Genomic DNA, 19,153 nt, shown 5'->3' on the forward strand with positions numbered 1-19,153 from the left:
ATGTGTGCCAGTGCTCAGAGTAAAAAAAAAAGACAGGGTTATCTTAATAATTGTTAAATTGAACTGAAGCTGTCTAACATCCAAGCAGAACAGTTGAATATGTTTTGAATATGCAGTTATGAATATGAAGTTGGGCTGATTCTGTATAATAATAGTAATGGTTTCAACTGTTACATTTCACTGAAGCTGAAACAAAGAGAAATTCCTTGTGTGTCCAATCACACTTGGCCAATAAAGAATTCCATTCTATTCTATTCTATTCTATTCTGCTCTTATTCTATTCTATTCTCTACTCTCATTCTATTCTATGCTCCTCTACTCCTATTCTATTCTGCTCTTATTCTATTCTCCTCTACTCCTATTCTATTCTCCTATTCTGCTCTTATTCTATTCTCCTCTACTCCTATTCTGCTCTTATTCTATTCTATTCTATTCTAAACAATAAGCTCTAGGAAGCTGCTTCGACCTGTGCGGAACGTTCGTTTCGGAGTCGGAAGAGCCCATCGGGACTCTTCTCAAGCGTCGCCCTCGGTGCGCCGTTTTAATTCTTCCCCCATGCTCGGGGCCCAGCGCGCGCAGGCGCGAAAGAGGAAAACAAGGGGAGAGGGGGAAAAAAGGGTTTTTTTTTAGCCGTTTCTAGGCGTCTCGGCCGGTGTGTCTGCATGTCCGCTCTGTGCGATCCGGCGGGGGTGGTGGGGCCTCCGGGGTCGGCCCCCAGCCCCAAACCGGCCGCTGTGCCTCCGTCGCTCAGGTAGTTGGGAGGGGGGGGGAGGAGGAAGAGGAGGAGGGAGGCTTGGAAATCATTCTCCCCCCGGGGGGGGGGCTTTCGAAGGGGGTGGGTGCATCGTTTCCCCCCCCCCAACTGTTCAGGGTTGCCATGGTGATCCCTGGCCTTTGCAAAGTTGCAAATGGGGGGCAAAGGGGGGCAGAGAAGGGAGGGGGAGAAATGGCCAATTAATGCTTGCAATTAATTAATTAACTTTTTAAAACGAGGATGGTGCTGTCCATGGGCAGTAAATACTGTTTTTTTTTAAAAAAAGGTGCCTTATTATTTATTTTAAGTTTTTTAAATTTATTTTCAATTTTTTAAAAATATAAACATTTCATCTCCCCGTAAGCAGCTTGTCGTTTGGGTGCAAATATTTCTGTGCAACATCCTTCCACAAATTATAATACACTGAAAAAATGATACCTTGTGCAAATCTTCATTGCCTTTCATAACATTTCTTCTAATAAAAATACAACAATAACATTAAACATGCTTATTCTCATCCTACTCCTGTTATCAGTTGCCATTTTATTCTTCTCTCTCTCTTGATATATCTTCTGCTTCTTGTCTTCTTCCAATTATTTCCAATTTCCTTTTTGATTCTCTAACCGTTGGTAAAAAGCTTCCCATGTCATATAATGAGCAGTTTGTTCCTTCTCCTTGAATTGCTAGTGTTAGTCTATCCATTTCTGCACCATTCTAGTATTTTCCTAATCACCCACCTCTTCAGTAGGAATCTCTTTACTTTTCCAATATTGTGCAAATACAATTCTAGCTGCTAAAAAGACTCGCTTTTTAAAATGATCAACAAATGTTAGGCTTCTTTCAAATGAGAGTGAAGATGATGTTTAGCAAATGCTTTTAAAAAATGATATAAATGTCATTTAAAAAAAAATGAGGATATGATTAGTAAATGTTATTTTTTTAAATGAGGATATAAAGATCAGTAAATGTGATTTTTAAAAATGAGGATGTGGCCATCGGTAAATGTTACTTTTTTTTAAAATGAGGATATGATGATCAGCAAATGCTATTTTTTAAAAATAAGAATACGATGATCCGCAAATGTTATCTTTTTTTAAGTGGATGAAGATGGCTATTAATAAGAGGATGAAGACGAAGGCTATTAATAAAGGCTATTTTTAAAAAAATGAGGTTATGATGATCCATAAATATATTTTTTTTAAATCAGGATGGAGATGATCAATATTTAAAAAAAAAACATGAGGACAGGGTGATGATCCATGAACTTTTTAAAAAAAACGAGGATGGAGATGATGATCAATAAAACAATCAGTGAAACAGGAGTTGCCTCCAGAAGTTGTGAATGCCCCAACACTGGAAGTCTTTAAGATGTTGGATAGCCATTTATCTGAAATGGAATAGGGTTTCCTGCCTAGGCAGGGGGTTGGACTAGAAGACCTCCAAGGTCCCTTCCAACTCTGCTATTGTATTGCAAATGGTGTGTTGTTTTTTAAAATGAGTATAAAGGGGATGAAGCCAGCTGGATGATCTTAGGCCTTTGAATCTTCCACATCACCTGTGCCCTAAACCTGGGTTGACTTTTCTTCTTTCTCCTGCAGTTCCCAAGAATTGGCCCAGGAGATCAAAGCTTTCCTCAGTGGCGTGGACCCCATTCATGGGAACAAGCTCACCATCAAGGAACACGCTCGTTGTGCCATTTTACTGCTGCGCAACTTGCCTCCCGCTCGCAGCGCGGTGCTGGAGCACCTCCGGAGTGTCTTTGATGAATACGTCTGCACCTACCTTCTGGAACTGGAGGCCGGCGACGGCGGGATGGGGGGCCTCCGCTCCCAGGGTCCCAACCTGGACGACGTGGTGTCGGAGATCCAAGCCGTCTTATCGGAGTTTGTCCGCCTGAACCCCAAAGCCTGGGCTGCCCTCGTCTCCTCCTGGTCCATCGACCTGATGGGGCAGCTGAGTAGCAAATACGCCGGGCGGCACGACGTACCCCACGCCAGCAGCCTGAACGAATTGCTGCAGTTGTGGATGTCTTGTAAAGCCACCCGCGTTCTGATGGAGATTTACACCCAGTGCCTCTCCTCCATGATTAACACCTGCCCGGATGCTTGCGTCGACGCGCTGCTGGACACGTCCGTCCAGCATTCGCCTCACTTCGATTGGGTGGTGGCCCACATCGGCTCCTCCTTCCCCAACACCATCATCAACCGGGTCCTCTCCTGTGGCTTGAAGGACTTCTGTGTGCACGGGACGGCGTCGTCCGATCTCCTCCTGTTTCCCAGCTCCGCCGCAGCCGATAAGCGGGTGCCGAAGATCGCCTCGGTGGTCGGCATCCTCGGCCACTTGGCGTCTCGCCACTCGGAAAGCATCAAGCAGGAGTTGCTGAGGATGTTTCACAGGAGCCTGGGGCCCAGCCGGGACCAGCAGCAGAAGGCCACCGTCCCTTTCTTGCTGCAGCTGGCGGTCATGTCCCCCACTTTGCTGAGCACCATCTCCGCAGAGCTGGTGGAGTCGCTCAAGCCTGCCGTCCTCAACCAGCTGCACCAGCACTTTGCGGCGCTGCCTCGGGACGAGCTGGAGAACATGGTCAGCATCGTGGTGCACCTCATCTGCCAGACGTCGGGAGGAGCCTACCGCACTTTGCAGTTCCTCGTCAACACCGCCATGCCGGCCTCGGTCATCACTACCCCGGGCCTGGCGGTCCACGACAGCGTGCGGGAAGCCTGCGACCGGGTGATCCAGCTGCTGCTGCTCAACTTGCAGAAGCTGGTTTACAACCGGGGCTCGGCCAGCTTGGCGGAGGTCCCTCCTCGCCCGGTGCCGTTTTTGGATGACCTGAAGAACCACACGCAGGAGCTTTGCACGGAGACCCTGAAGCTGGAGAGGAAGCGGTTTCTCTGGCTGCACCAGCTGCTGGTCCTCCTCTCGGTTTACTCCACCCCCAGCTGTGCCAGCGAGGCCCTCTTCTACCTGCTGACCCTGGCCAAGAGCCAGGAGGAGCTGAGCCTCGCCACCCAACTCTACGCCGTCCTCAGCTCCTGCATGACCGATCTGCTGGCCGCCCTGGTGAAGAAGTCCGTGCGCCAGCTCCACGCAGGCTTTCTCTCGGAGCAGCACATGGCGCAGCTCTTCCGCAACCTGGCCTTGATCCTGCAGTGGGAAGGAGAGAGCCCAGCCTCCATGGGCCGCCAGCTGGGCCAGGCCGTCTCCTCCCACGTCTACGACTTCGGGCAGCTGTTGCTGCACAGCAACCCAGAGGTGGCCCAAGCCGCCGCCCTGCTCCTCTCCGTCTGCCCCATGCCCAGGGCCATCCGGCCGGCCCACCTGCTGTTCCTCATCCGTTCGTCCGTGCATCACTTCTTCTCGGTTTTGCGGGAGAAATCTCCGGCGGCCGTCAGCTACGCAAGCCGGCTCCTTTGCGGCCTGAGTGGCGCTTCCCCCACAGCCAGCAAGGCCATCTTGCAGTACCTGGTGGAAGGCGCCCTGCACCAGGGCAACGCGGAGCTTTTCGGGGGCACGGTGGAGCCCCCTGCCGCCAGGAACGACGTCACGCTGGAGGCCACCAAGCTGTCCCTCCTGGACATCAACCGGCGCTTCATGGTGGCCGTGAACTTCTCCGGCAGCGTCTGGTCTGTGTTCCACGCGGGAGTGATCGGCCGGGGCCTGAAACCGCCCCAGGCGTCGCACCGGCAAGAACCCGAACAGATCTCCCATAACGTCCAGGTTTTTTTGAGCCTCTTGCTGAGGTGCTGCGGGGCTGGGCGCTCGGGACCCTCCGAGCTGCCCCGGGGCAACGCCATCAGTCCCGAGGCGGCCAAGACGGTCGCGGTGGTGCTGGTGGAGACGGTGTGCCCGGATGTGACCAACAGCGAGCTGGCGTGGCCCCCCGAGGAGCACACCCGCAACACCGTGGAACGGGACATCCGGATCGGGCGCTCCTTCCGCGACAACCCTTTGCTTTTCCAGCTCTTGAAGCTGGTGGCCGTCGGGAGGCCGGCCTTGTGTTACTGCTCCGTCTTGCTCCGGGGTCTGATGGCCACGCTCATGGCTCATTGGGAGGCCTGCCGGGAGAACGACACCACCAGCTTCCCCTGGCCCCTGCAGGCCTCCTGCGCGCTGGTGGCCTGCATGGGGGAAGGCCACCTCCTGCCCCCCGTCCTGAGCAACATGCACGAGATCTTCGACCAGCTGGCTCCTTTTGAGGTCCACCTGCTCCTTCTCAGTGTCTGGGACTACATGAGGGACAACAGCCCCCTGCCCCAAAAATTCAGCTTCGACGCCAGCACGGGCCTCTTCTTCCGGGACTTTTCCCGAGACACCGACGCGGGGAAATACCTCTACGTCTTGCACAGCGTCGTACATAAGAACATCGACCGGCTGGGGCTGCTCTCGGGGCGGTTCCACCCTTAGGGGCTCTCGGGGGGTGGTTAAGGAGAGGAGAGGACCTTGGGTGCTGTGGGTTAGGGGGAGCTTGGGGTGGGGGGAAGATGGGGGGGGGTCTTTCGTGGATTGGAATTTGGGGGGAAGCCCGTGCGAGGCTTTGGCGCGAGTTTGCTTCGATGGGCAAGCAGAGGGAGGGTCTTTGGGAAGGGGAGGAAGATTTAATTCAGGGGTCTCTCTCTATTCCCGTTTTTTTTAATTGGTTTCAACTTGCATTTAAGGAAGGACTAAGGGAAGGTTGGAAATATGTGGATATTCGCATCGTTTCCTTGCCTCTCCTTTTCCTCTTTCTCCTCTTCCCTTTTCCTCCTCCTCCTTTTTCTCCTCCTCCTCCTCATCTTCCTCCTCCCTTCTTCCTTTTTTCTCCTTCCTCTTCCCCATTTTCTTCTCCTCTGTTCCTTTTGCTTCTCCTTTCTTCTTTTCCTCCTTCTTCCCCCCTCTTTTCCCCTTCCTTCCTTCTTCCCTTCTTCTTCCTCCTCTATTCCTTTTCCTCCTTCTTCTTTTTCCCTTCTTTCCTTCTCCCCTTCTTTCTCCTCTATTCCTTTTCCTCTTCCTCCTTTCTTCTTCTTCTCTTTCTCCTCCTCCCCTTTCCTCTTTCCCTTCCTTCCTTCTCCCCTTCTTCCTCCTCCTCTATTCCTTTTCCTCCTTCCTCTTTTCCCTTTTTTCCTTCTCCCCTTCTTCCTCCTTTCTTCCTTTTCCTCTTCCTTCTCCCCTTTCCTCTTTTCCCCTTCCTTCCTTCTCCTCCCCTTCTTTCTCCTCCCCCTCTATTCCTTTTTCTCCTCCTTCTCCTTTCCTTCCTTTTTCCTCTTCTCTTTATTCCTTACCTTTTTGCTAGCCTCCTCCTCCTTTCCTCCTCTTCCTCGTCTCTTCCACTCATCCCCCCACCACCACTTCCACCCCCTGTCCGTCTTTCCTCTTTTTCTCCTCCTCTTCGCCTTCATTCTCTTCTCGGCTCTTTTAATGCACACAATGAACCCTACCTCCCAAACAAAGACATTTTTAACAAGGAAGTCCTTCGCAAGAGTGTTTATGACAGTCGGTAAATATAGCCACATCAGCACTGCTGGGTATTGAGTGACAGGCGAAGCTGGAAGGATATTGATTTCCCCATCTTCTTCCTTCAGTTGATTCCGAGCACAATCAATCAATAAAAGCAGGAACTCACAGCTCTTTGCATTCCCTTCCTAATTGGAACAGTGGGAAAATATTTAATTCCCTTTCTCTGCCGATGGACTTTGAGTATAAAAAAATGAAACTGATGATTTATAGATTTGGGAGATTTTTTTTTAAAAAAAAGAGAGGTTAAAAAAACAGAAGGAAAAAGATAAGATGCCGGTGACCCAATAGAAGAGAGGAAGTCAGAATTTCGTGGTCTCCCCCGCTTATTTCCTAACTTTTTTCTTATTTCTTTTTAGAAAAAAAAATACTTTTATTGTGCTGCAAAATTTTAATAATAATAAAAAAATATATGAACAAAAACCAAGCCAAAGATGGGCATTGCAAAAAAAACCACCACCCTTCTGTTTCCATGCACCTGGTCTGCCAACCCACCCCATCATCCTCAGCCAGCAGGGGATGATGGGAGGGGTGGCCTTTCCCTCTCCCCGCAGGCCCTTGGGCCGCTCTGCTCTTCCCAAACTCCCCCTATTTCTTCTAAAGAATGTAGACGTCCGGCACCCCCCCTCTAACGTCGAACATGGGAAGCGCCATCCTGAACAGCGCGTGTCGTCGTCTCTGACGATTGGCGGATCGCGAGGGCGGGCCCGGCGGAGGAGGCCAATGGGAGCTCGGCGTGCTGGGAGGAGGGGCTTAGCCTCGGCGGAAAGGGGGGCGGGTTCCGGCAGAATCCAAGATGGCGGCGGCGGAGGCGCCCAGGAGGTTAGAAGCGAGCCTCGCTCGGGGTTTTTTTTCTTTGGGGTGGGGGGCGACGTGTTTCTGGGTGGGGGTCGCCCCCCCGAGCGGGTTTCCTTCCTTAATAGCCTCTGTTCTATTCCTGCTTCGTTCTATTTTGAACTTGGGGACGCCCCCTCCCCTAATTCCCCCCCCCCTACACCCTGCCTCAGTTTCCCCTTTGTGTTCTGGGACCCATGTGGCTGTTCCCCCCTCTGAGGAACCCCTGTTCCACCCCCCCCCCTTTGCCCTCCTCGCCTTCCATCCCACGGCTTCCCCTCCTGCAGGGCACCAGAACCGACCTTTGCCAAGCGGAGGACTACATCACCCATCATCCTGAGCCGGGCGGCCTCCCTTGGAAGAGGCGTGGGGGAGGGGCTCCCTTCTTGGTCAAAGTGCACCCCGAGTTTACCTTCCGCGGCGTTGGAATCCGCCCCGCCCACCCTGCGACCGACTCCCCCTCCCCAGTTTGCCCCTCTGTAGGGGATGATGGGACTTGTAGTCCCCGCCATGCCAGCGAGGGAACGAGCCCTGCAGTGGGCCTCCTTTGGTCTTCAGCCTGTTTTGGGAGAGCTTCCGAGAAGGTTAGAAGAGCCCTGGGTGCTTTCCAAAGGTCCTTCACTCCAGCACCCATCAGCCCCAGCAGGGAAAGGATGATGGGAGAGCTGCCGTCCCAAACATTTAGGGTTTGCCTAAGCGATGCATGCTCTTTCCTCAGGAACCCATATGAAGGCAGCCTCCATCCTTCCTCCGACTGATATAGGTAGTCCTCGACTTATAACAGCTCATTTAGCGACCATTTGAAGTTGCAACGGCATTGAGAAATGTGACTTATGACCGTTCCCCACACTTACGACTGTTGCACCATTCACATGATCAACATTCAGATGCTTGGCGACTGACTCATATTTATGACGGTCGTAGTGTCCCAAGGTCACGCGATTCCCCTTTTGTGACCTTCTGACCGGCAAAGTGAATGTAGGAAGCATGGTCGTAACAAGGGGGGAACCCAACTCCCTTGACAAATGTCTCACTGAGCCACAATAATTTGGGGTTCAATTGCGGTCATAAGTCGAGGACTACCTGTAGACTGCTTCCTGCCATGGAGGTTCTCTTTCTGCCTCAAGGGGGATTTTTGTCTCAGAACTGAAGAAGCTGCTAGAATGAGAAGCGAAATGTTTTCAAGGACAAGGGGGGAAAAAAACCCAAGAAAAGTCCAGATTGCCTTTTGGAGAATCACTTTTGGGAGAATATTTGCAGCTTTTCTTGGAAAGTCTTCTAAAATCGGATATTTTTTTCAAGCTTGAAGGTAGCCAAGCTTCTCTCCCTCCCCCCCCTCTCCCTCTCCACCTTTCTCTCTTAAATCTTTTAGTTGCAAAATATGTGGAGATTGGAATTGATCTTTGCCCCCGGGAATCAATCTGACCTTTGCTCCTTGTTTTATGACGCTGGTTTTCTTCTGGTTTGGACAAGAAGAAGATGGTTTGTCCACCTTGACAACTTCAAGATGTGAATTTCATCTCCCAGAATTCCTGGCAGGGGAATTCTGGGAGATGAAGTTCACACAACTTAAAAGTGCTCAAGTTAGACAAACCCTGGACTTAGAAAGCTGGTTTTAATCCTTAATGTTGCTAGGACGTTTATAGGTAATCTTTGTTCTAACCGAGGGTTCCCAAGAAAGAGCATGAAGCAAAACTCCTGGTCCCTACAAAAAACCCTTATATTAATTGACTGTGAATTCTGCTCATTCACCTCCAGCAAAGTTTTTCAAGGGAGGATTTACCCTCACAGACCTTATCTGGCTTGGAGAGCTGCCAGGCTGATATCTGCAAAACTTGGCAAGGAGTCTTGGAGGGTCACGAACCAATTAAATGAACTAATGGTCTCCTGCAAACTCCACTCCCCTTTCGCTCCTCTTTTATTTCCTCTGGGAGGGGGAAGAGAAGAAGAGAATTCTTTATTGGCCAAGTGTGATTGGACCCACAAGGAATTTGCCTTTGGTGCAGATGCTCTCAGTGTACATAAAGACAAATAAAATAGAATACGTTCATCAAGAATCATGAGATACAACACTTAGTGCTAGTCATAGGTTACTCATAAGCAATCAAATTATACTAGAAAACAAATGAAGCAATATAAAATTTAAAGATACAAGCAATATGGTTATAGTCATAAGTGGAAAGAGAAGTACTAGGAAGGAAGAGAATAATAATAATAGTAATACAGTCTTAGTAGATAATTTGACTGTTGTGGGAATTATTTGTTTAGCAGAGTGATGGCATTCTAGAAAAAAATGTCCTTGTGATTAGTTGTTCTGGTGTGCAGTGCTCTATAGCGTCGTTTTGAGGGTAGGAGTTGAAACAATTTATGTCCAGGATGTGAGGGGTCTGTAGATATTTTCACAGCCCTCTTTTTGACTCGTGCAATATACTGGTCCTCAACGGAAGGCAGGTTGGCAGCCATTGTTTTTTCTGCAATTCTAATCCTCCGTTGAAGTCTGTGTCTGCCTTGTTTGGTTGCAGAGCCAAACCAGACAGTTACAGAGGTGCAGATGAAAATGTCTCCTTCTCCGTGTTCCACCTAGAATGTCAACGGTCGTGTGGTTGGCTCTTCTCCTGGCGGCGGTATCGGCGGTGGATAAAAGCAACTTCAAGACCTGCGACCAGAGTTCCTTTTGCAAGTAAGTTGTGCGAAAGAGAAGAGATGGGAGACACACGGAGCCCTTATTCCCCGAGGGATGATAGCATTTGGCCTGCATTGGCCCTGGGACTGCTATCTTGGGGGACTGAGTGCTTGGAGGCCAAGGAAATCTCCAGTAACTGTGGTTTCCCCTCTCCAGGCGTCAGAGAAGCCTCAAAGCTGGAAGTTCCCCTTATAGGGCGCTACTGGATTCCTTGCAGCTGAGCCAAGAATCTATGAAAATCCAGCTTATCAATGAAGCAAACAAGGTAAATTAAATCCCTCGGACTTCCTACAAGGGCTGGGGAGAGTCAGACTTGCTCTCTTTCTGACTAGATGGAAAGACTGAGGGGTTAGAAAGTTGAGAACAGTCCCTGTGGGCTCCTTGGTGCTCTCTGAGTTTGTTGACCCATCTAGGTAACATCATCAGTGTGAGAAAGGAAGGGGGTTTGCAGACAGAGGAGGAGTTTAGTTTAGTTTCACTTTATTTGTATGCCGCCCTTTTCCCTGGGGGGACTCAGGGCAGCTCACAGTTCAAAGCGGGGGGGGGGGGGAAGGACAAACAATTTACAACATAAAAGCACTACATCATTTAAGAACTCAACAGTCATACAATTCGAGTAGGTGTTAGAGTCTTTAACCCCAGGCCAGCCGGGACAGCCAGATTTTAAGTGCGGCGCGGAAGGTCTGGAGGGTGGTGAGGGTCCGGATCTCCACGGGGAGTTCGTTCCAGAGGGTCGGAGCAGCCACCGAGAAGGCTCTCCTCCGGGTAGTTGCCAGTCTACACTGGCTGGCTGATGGAATTCGGAGGAGGCCTAATCTATGCGATCTTATCGGTCTAGTGGAGGTAATTGGCAGTAGGCGGTCTCTCAAGTACCCAGGAGGAGGAGGAGAGGGAGCGGGGTGGAAGAGGAGGAGGAGGAAGAGAGCAACTGTGGGGTCCTTGGTGCTCTCTGAGCTTGGTGGTTTTCTTGCAGATGTTTCGTGACCCAACTAGGTAGCATCATCAGTGCTAGAAGGGAATGGGGATTGTGGAGAGGAGGAGGAGGAGGAGGAGGAGAGAGGAGGAGGAAGAGGAGGAGAAGGAAGAGAATTGTGGGGTCCTTGGTGCTCTCTGAGCTTGGTGGTTTTCTTGCAGATGTTTCGTGACCCAACTAGGTAGCATCATCAGTGCTAGAAGGCAGTGGGGTTTGTTCTCACACCATTCAAATGAGATAATTAGAAGTAGATTTGGAATTTTAAAACTGTACCAATAGAGGATAATATTCGTAGTTCCGGGTTGAATTGCAGTGTCTTTGGTGCTCTCTGAACTTGGATGGTTTTCTTCATGACCTAGCTAGGGAACATGATCCGTTTTAGGAGGAGTGAGGTTTGCTCTCTGTTTGTATACAGTTGCAAGGATATAAAGAGAAGGGTTTGCAGAGGGAGGAGGAGGATGAGAGGGAGCGGGGGGTGGAAAAGGAGGAGGAGGAAGAGGGCAACTGGGGGGTCCTTGGTGCTCTCTGAGCTTGTTAGTTGCGTTTCATGACCCAGGTAGATAACATCATCAGTGCTAGAAGGGAGTGGGGTTTGTTCTCATACCATTCAAATGAGATAATTAGATTTGGCATTTTAAGACTGTACCAATAGAGGATAATATTTGTAGTTTAGGGTTTAACTGCAGGGTCCTTAGTGCTCTCTGAGCTTGATGGTTTTCTTGCAGACGTTCCATGACCTAGCTAGGGAACATGGTCCGTTTTAGGAGGAGTGAGGTTTGCTCTCTGTATACACTTGCAAAGATATAAATAAATAAACAAATAAAATCTGGGTGTGGATTGCCGGCGAGGGTTGGGGTTTTTTTTTTTTAGCCTTTCGGTTCTGCTTGTGAGCTTTTTGGCATTCCCCTCCCGTGGCCGGCAGGAGGACACAAGCTGTGGGAAGGTGAGATTTTTTCCGGTGGGGAAAAGCCAGTGGGAATCCCTTCTTCCCAATTGCAGGTTCCTCTCCTCCTGGAGTTTTATGGCTTGAAAGAAAACATGACCCGCCTCAGGATCAACGAGCTGACGCCCCTCAAACCCCGCTATGAGGTACACGACGTCTTAATCCAGGACCCTCCCACCTCCAGGTACGGGGATGGGCCGCCGCGTGGGGCCGGTGGTCTTTGGGTGGGGTTCTACGGGAGGCGACGGAGTGAGGGATGTTAGGAGGCCGACGGTCTTTGGGGCTTGTGAGGAGCTGGGATGCTTAGCGATAGGTGGATAAAAAAGCTGGCAATTACATCACACCGGACTTTTGCGAGGTCGGCTTCCAGGTTTTACAAGGGGCCGGTCGAGGGGTTAAGGCACCAAGCTGAAAAGTTGGGAGGTGGTGAGAAGAAGGGGACCGACCTAGAAAGCAGGAGAAGGCGAGTTCTAGTCTGGCCTTGGGTCTGAAAGCCTGCTGGCTGACTTTGGGCCAATCGCCAGGAGAGTGTGAATTCTCATCCCGCCTTAAGCATGAAAACCAGCTGGGTGACTTTGGGCCAATCACCAGGAGACAGTGAGTTCTAGTATCATCTTAGGTGACTTTGGGCCAATCGCCAGGAGACAGTGAGTTCTAGTATCCCCCTAGGTGACTTTGGGCCAATCGCCAGGAGACAGTGAGTTCTAGTATCCCCCTAGGTGACTTTGGGCCAATCGCCAGGAGACAGTGAGTTCTAGTATCCCCCTAGGTGACTTTGGGCCAATCGCCAGGAGACAGTGAGTTCTAGTATCCCCTTAGGTGACTTTAGGCCAATCGCCAGGAGACAGTGAGTTCTAGTATCGCCCTAGGTGACTTTGAGCCAATCGCCAGGAGACAGTGAGTTCTAGTATCCCCCTAGGTGACTTTGGGCCAATCGCCAGGAAACAGTGAGTTCTAGTATCACCTTAGGTGACTTTGGGCCAATCGCCAGGAGACAGTGAGTTCTACTATCCCCCTAGGTGACTTTGAGCCAATCGCCAGGAAACAGTGAGTTCTAGTATCACCTTAGGTGACTTTGGGCCAATCGCCAGGAGACAGTGAGTTCTACTATCCCCCTAGGTGACTTTGAGCCAATCGCCAGGAAACAGTGAGTTCTAGTATCACCTTAGGTGACTTTGGGCCAATCGCCAGGAGACAGTGAGTTCTAGTATCACCTTAGGTGACTTTGGGCCAATCGCCAGGAAACAGTGAGTTCTAGTATCACCTTAGGTGACTTTGGGCCAATCGCCAGGAGACAGTGAGTTCTAGTCCCTCCTAAATTGCCAGGAGACAGCGAGTTGTAGTCCCACCTTAGGTATGAAAGCTGGCTGGGTGACTTTGGGTCCATGACCAGGAGACAGTGAGTTCCAGTCCCACTTTAGCCATGAGAGCCAGTTGAGTGACTTTGGGCCAATTGCTAAGAGACTGTGAGTTCTAGTCCCACCTTAAGCTCAAAACCCGGCTGAGTGACTTTGGATCGGTCCCTCCCTCCCACCCCAATTGACCTTACAAGAGTGGTGGTTGTGGGGAAAATAGGAGTTGTGTTGGATATGTTCACATCCTCGAGTTATTTGTGAAAACGACAAAAGGAGGGATACAAAATAAATAAATAAATGCCAAATTGCAAAATAAAACTCTGGCAGTTGAAGTCCGCACTTCTTAACATCCCCGACGTTGAGAAAACCCCCAACTTGTTTAAATGTCCTTCTAAAGACTTTTATCGGGTGATAAAACGTCCGTTTCCCCTTCTCGTTTCTGTCCTGCCCTCACCCCCACCCCTGGGTGTCTGTCCGTGTCTGTCCATCCTTCCCCCCAAGACTGTCTGTCACAGGCCGCGACGAGAACAGCGTGGAGCTCTCGCTCGAGGGCGGGATTCACAAGGTGATCCTGACGGCGAAGCCCTTTCGGATGGATTTGCTGGCGGGGCGAGACCTGGTGCTGAGCGTCAATTCCCGGGGCCTGCTGGTGTTCGAGCATCTGCGACAGAGGAAGGACTCGTGAGTACCTGCGGGGCTCCACCTTTGGAGTTGGAGAAAGGGGAGGGGGTTGGTTCCTTGGGAGGGGAGGGGTCATCGAAGTTGGTTTATTTAGGCTAGCATTCCTGGGGTCAGTCCAGGATCGGGAGATGGAAGCATAATGGTGCTCAACCATCAAATCGTCTATGGGGCCCTTGGTGCTTTCTGAGCTCGGTTGTTTCTTCTTGCAGACGTCTCACGACCCAACTAGGTCACGTCATCCAGGGCTAGAAGGGAGTGAGGTTTCCTCTCTATTTATATACAAGGAGCTTGCCCTGTCAAATGTTGTCATCGCAGTAAACCACAACCTAATTGAGGAACCAACAATCACACACCCCACCAATGCCTGTCGGGCAAACCGCTATAGCAATAGCAATAGCAGTAGACTTATATACCGCTTCATAGGGCTTTCAGCCCTCTCTAAGCGGTTTACAGAGAGTCAGCATATTGCCCCCAACAATCTGGGTCCTCATTTTACCCACCTCGGAAGGATGGAAGGCTGAGTCAACCCTGAGCCGGTGAGATTTGAACCACTGAACTGCTGATCTAGCAGTAGCCTGCAGTGCTGCATTTAACCACTGCGCCACCTTGGCTCTTGGCTATATATAATTAGATCACACTTAACGCTCCTTCCTATTTTCCCAAATAATGACAACCTTGTGAGGTGGGCTGGGTTGAGAGAGAGGGTGAATGGGTGGGTCCCAAGTCACCAGCTGGTCCTCATGCCTAAATTGGAGCTAGAACTCGCCGTCTCCTGGTGACTGGCCCCAAGTGACGCAGCTAGCTTTCATGCTTAAGATGAGACTAGAACTCACTGTCACCTAGTGACTGGCCCCAAGTGACGCAGTTCGCTTTCATGCTTAAGGTGAGACTAGAACTCACTGTCTCCTGGTGACTGGCCCCAAGTGATGCAGCTAGATTTTATGCTTAAGGTGAGACTAGAACTCACTGTCACCTAGTGACTGGCCCCAAGTGACGCAGCTAGCTTTCATGCTTAAGGTGAGACTAGAACTCACTGTCTCCTAGTGGCTGGCCCCAAGTAACGCAGCTAGATGTTATGCTTAAGGTGAGACTAGAACTCACTTTCTCCTAGTGACTGGCCCCAAGTGACGCAGCTAGCTTTCCTGCCTAAGGCAGGATTAGAACTCTCCACTTCCTAGCGATTGGCTGAAAATCATCCAAGCTGCTTTCCTGCCTAAGGTGGGACTAGAACTCACTGTCACCTGGTTTCTAAGTCAGCTCCTTTACCGACTACATCAAACTGATTCTGATATTCATAGATTTATAGGTGTTTCAATCCTCCGGAATCGAAAAAGTGAGAAGTTTCTGATAAGTTACGTCACGAAAGCACCAAGCTTTATATCTATGTAATTTTTCTGTCTATCTTAACTCTCTAGTGGGTTTGTAGAAGGATGGACGGAGTCTTCCGGCCATCCTCCTACAAGGAAGGCATTTGATTTTCAAATCCTTTTCTTTTCTAATCCTCCAAATTCAACCATCTTGGTCAACTTTATTTCCCCCCCAGGTAGAATCCAGGGCTAAGATGACGAAATTAATCTCTGGATTGCCAGTGCTGGGGTTTCTTACTTTGTTATTGTTTTTAACTTTCAAATTTAACAAAACCTTAAGTTTGTCTGTACGTTATACCGTATTTTTCAGAGTACAAGAACACACTCCCACTCCCCCCTAAAAGAGAGTGAAAATCTGGGTGCGTCTTAGACACCGAATGTAGCCGCATCCTTTGGCCTCCCAGCAATTTACCTCCTTGCAGCAAACGGGAGGGGACAATAGGCTGTGGCAATCCCTGCACCCTGAAACAGCTGATCGTTGGGAGGCCCCTGCTGAAACTGAAAGCGAAACCGGCTGTTTGCTGCAAGGAGGCAAATTGCTGGGAGGCGAGACAGATTTTTTTTCCTTGTGCTATTCAGGCTAAACTGAAACAGGCTGTTTGCTGTTTGCTGCAAGGAGGCAAGTCAATCACTATAAATGCCTGTAGAATGTTCGGATTATTAGACTTATTTTTTTAACGACTGCTTTATTATTGTTCTAAACAACTTAGCAACATGAAGAAGCTTAAAGTGCTTGATCTGAAGAGGCCCAGTGCTGTTGTACCTTCTTTTAAATAGCAGAGAAGAACTACACTTCCAGAAAGCACATCAACTTTAACAGCGTCTGTACAAGTATAGTCAGAAATATCACACTACAAACACTGTATATTGTCTGTACTGTTTGTTGCAATGAGGCAAATTGCTGGGAGGCAAAGGCAGATATTTTCCCCTTGTTTTCCTCCCCAAAATCGAGGTGCGTCTTATACTTTGGAGAGTCTTATACTCCCAAAAAATACGGTATATTCTTGAGTAGGTTTATTCCCTTTGCCTTCCACCAAGCCTGTTTTTTATAAAACCCCGTTCTGTTTCATTATAATTGTAATTGTATACTTTGGAGCGTTTCATACTCCGAAAAATACGGTAATTTAAAATTGATTTGTTGGCTTATTTTGTATAGAATCTGGGTTGATTTGAGCACAAAATCTTAGTGCTTTTTTTTTTTTTTAAAGGAAAACCCCCTGGCAATCCTGCTAAATAGGGTAAAAATAATTGGATGTGTTGTGTGCTTGTTTTTTTGGTTAAGTGGGGTTTATTTGAGTGCAAAACCTTGGGGTTTTTTTTGGAATTCACCAGGCAGGGGGGTTTGGGGGCATCTTTTGAGATTCCTTGCACTGACTCTCCATTGTGTTTTCTGTTTTTGTTGGTCTGTGGCCCCCCCACTCTCGCTCGGCCCCCCCTCCCAGTTTCTCGGATAAAGTTAGTGACACGGTCGTTAGCATTTGGGATAAGATCACGAACGTTTTCTCTAGGTAATTCTGCAGCTTCTGCTTCTGTTTTTCAACTCCCTTTCCCTCCGGTACAGAAAACGGGGGGGCTTGCCCGGCCTTGTGACATAAACAGGGGGAGAAGCCCACCACCCTCTGCACCCCCTTTCTTTCCCTCCGATCCTCAGTTTTAAGAATGACTTGTGGTGTGGTGTGCAGAGGAGATGTGGGAATCCTTACATCAGTCCCGGGTCTGCCCAGCGTTGGGGATGGGCTTAGATCCAGAGCTGGGAAAGAAAGAGGCTCTGGGGGGGGGGGAGAGGGGGAATAAGATATCCAGAAACATTTTTTAAAATTAAATTAAATGAAAAAAAAATTAAACATTGCTTCACTGTTCTTGAGGACCAGCGCCTTAGCAGCTAAAAAGCCATTGCCAGTTCTTAGTAGAGTGTAGTATAGTTTTTATTGTCATTGTACAAAACAAATACAACGAAATTGGTTGGAGGATGGAAAAAATATATATCCCCGAACCAGGATATTTCTGGGTTCTAACATGTTTGTGACTCATCTGGATATTCCTTCCTCTTTTCTGAAAACTCAACAGCCATTTTCCCTTCATTTCCTGTGTCCAGAATCTGATTTCACGATAGGGAATCGGATTTTTTCTATGTCCGGTTCCGGTCCCCCCCCTTTTCTCTTTTCTGGACCCCCCTCCCTCCTGATGGCTGGGTGAAATCTTGAAATGTTAACTGTCTTGTCCTGTTTAGGAGGCATTGGGGAAGCCTTAGGTTAGTTAAATGTCAGTGTTTAGGACATGGGGAAGCCTTAGGTTAGCTAATTGTCAGTGTTTAGGACATGGGGAAGCCTTAGGTTAGCTAAATGTCAGTGTTTAGGACATGGGGAAGCCTTAGGTTAGCTAAATGTCAGCATTTAGGACATGGGGAAGCCTTAGATTAGCTAATTGTCAGTGTTTAGGACATGGGGAAGCCTTAGGTTAGCTAAATGTCAGTGTTTAGGACATGGGGAAGCCTTAGGTTAGCTAAATGTCAGTGTTTAGGACATGGGGAAGCCTTAGGTTAGTTAAATGTCAGTGTTTAGGACATGGGGAAGCCTTAGGTTAGCTAAATGTCAGTGTTTAGGACATGGGGAAGCCTTAGGTTAGTTAAATGTCAGTGTTTAGGACATGGGGAAGCCTTAGGTTAGCTAAATGTCAGTTTAGGACATGGGGAAGCCTTAGGTTAGCTAAATGTTGATGGAGACTCAGACATTCAGGTTATGGTTGTCCCAAAGGTGCTTTTTCAAGAGGCAACTTTGTTTTCCTTTGAAGACATTTCACCGTGGGAATATATCTGCTGAACAAAACTCAGCATCGGCAACAGGAAGGGCATCTGGCCAGGAAACACTCAGCTCCATTCAGTTGCCCAAACAGGAATTATGGGGTAGTTAAAAGATTATGACGATGATTGTTGTAAGACGAGGACTACCTGTAACTAGTTTCACCCCGCTCTCTGCCCCATGGCTAGCTCTCCCCCCTCCCCCCCTCCCCAGATCCCTACTAACTAAGCAGGGCTGTGAAACAGCGTGTGAGTTTCTGTTGATTGTTATTGCCATTGGTTTGCGCCAGGGTGTACTTACGTGTGTGTTATCCATGCCCCCGCAAGACCCTCTTTTTGCATTTGATGAGCTTTTGCGTTGGCTGCTCCTCCGCGCGTGGGGGGGGAAAACGTGGAGGGTCTCAGCCTGAGCTTCCCCTTTTTCCCCCAAACTCTTATTTCCCTTCCAGAACGCCGGAGAAGGAACCTGAGTCGGAAGGAGGAGGAGGTGAGCCCGATGAAGCCGCCGATCCGGCTTCACCTCCGGAAGAGGAATCTGCGGAGAAAACAGAGCAGGTGAATGCAGAAAAGGAATTCGGGAGGGGAAGGAGGTTGGGGGGCTTTGGTGTCAATTCATGCCAGCAACAGAGAGAGAGAGAGGGAGAGAGTGGGAAAAGAGATGGAGAAGGAAAAAACGGAAGAAGAGGAGATGGATGGGAGGGAGACGAGAAAGAGAAGCATAGGAATGATCAAGGAGAAAGAAGGAGAAAATAGAGAGAAAAAAGAGGAGAAGAATAGGAAGTGATAAAGGAGAAAGAGGAAAAAAGAGGGGAAAGAGGAGGAAATGGAGGAGGAGGAGGAAGAGGAAAAAAATGGGAAGTGATCAAGGAGAAAGAGCCTTAAATTGCCCGTTTTTAAAATTATTCTGACTTAACTTTATACATTCAGCGTCGTCGCTGAATCGTGCCAACCTTTCTTTCAACGTTTTTTTTCTCCCACCAGCCTGAGGAGGCCTCCCAAAAGGACCCCGAAGAGGATCCGGGATTGTGGGAAGAAACTTTTAAGACCCACACGGATAAAAAACCCAACGGTTAATAAGAGCGTTGTACTTTTTAAAGCTTTTATCTCCCTGCGTTTATCTCCCTGCCTCCGTCTCCCTCTTTGCAATTTGGGAAGCGGGGAATTGTACGTTGCGAAACCTTCCTTGGGATCAGTCTGCACAATGCAATGATGATGGGTGTTTGGTTTTTTTAAAAAAAATAATCATCATCATTTGGGAGGCTGAATAAAAAGA

The 19,153-nt window shown here is 49.1% G+C and overlaps 1 protein-coding gene across 4 annotated transcripts in view; it reads left to right on the plus strand.

The window, feature by feature from the left end:
- The first annotated feature begins 595 nt into the window (after nt 1-595).
- LOC106542756 (neutral alpha-glucosidase AB) overlaps nt 596-19,153 on the plus strand; it is a 42,948-nt gene continuing 24,390 nt past the window's right edge. Inside the window, exons 1-8 of one of the 4 annotated variants that reach the window (XM_087705193.1) lie at nt 648-751; nt 9,666-9,761; nt 9,921-10,029; nt 11,737-11,864; nt 13,537-13,716; nt 16,526-16,591; nt 18,330-18,435; nt 18,862-18,949. In XM_087705193.1, the coding sequence (XP_087561319.1) occupies nt 663-751; nt 9,666-9,761; nt 9,921-10,029; nt 11,737-11,864; nt 13,537-13,716; nt 16,526-16,591; nt 18,330-18,435; nt 18,862-18,949 (862 nt within the window). In that variant the 5' untranslated portion in view covers nt 648-662. Of the gene's footprint in view, nt 752-2,352; nt 5,793-6,061; nt 7,070-9,665; nt 9,762-9,920; nt 10,030-11,736; nt 11,865-13,536; nt 13,717-16,525; nt 16,592-18,329; nt 18,436-18,861; nt 18,950-19,153 lie in introns of those variants that run through there. The other 3 variants (XM_087705190.1, XM_087705192.1, XM_087705191.1) reach the window with 3 other exon arrangements.

This window comes from Thamnophis sirtalis, unplaced genomic scaffold (assembly GCF_051295495.1).
Source record: "Thamnophis sirtalis isolate CommonGarterSnake01/CBP01778 unplaced genomic scaffold, rThaSir2_p1.2 scaffold_2, whole genome shotgun sequence".
NCBI classification, from domain to species: Eukaryota; Metazoa; Chordata; class Lepidosauria; order Squamata; family Natricidae; genus Thamnophis; species Thamnophis sirtalis.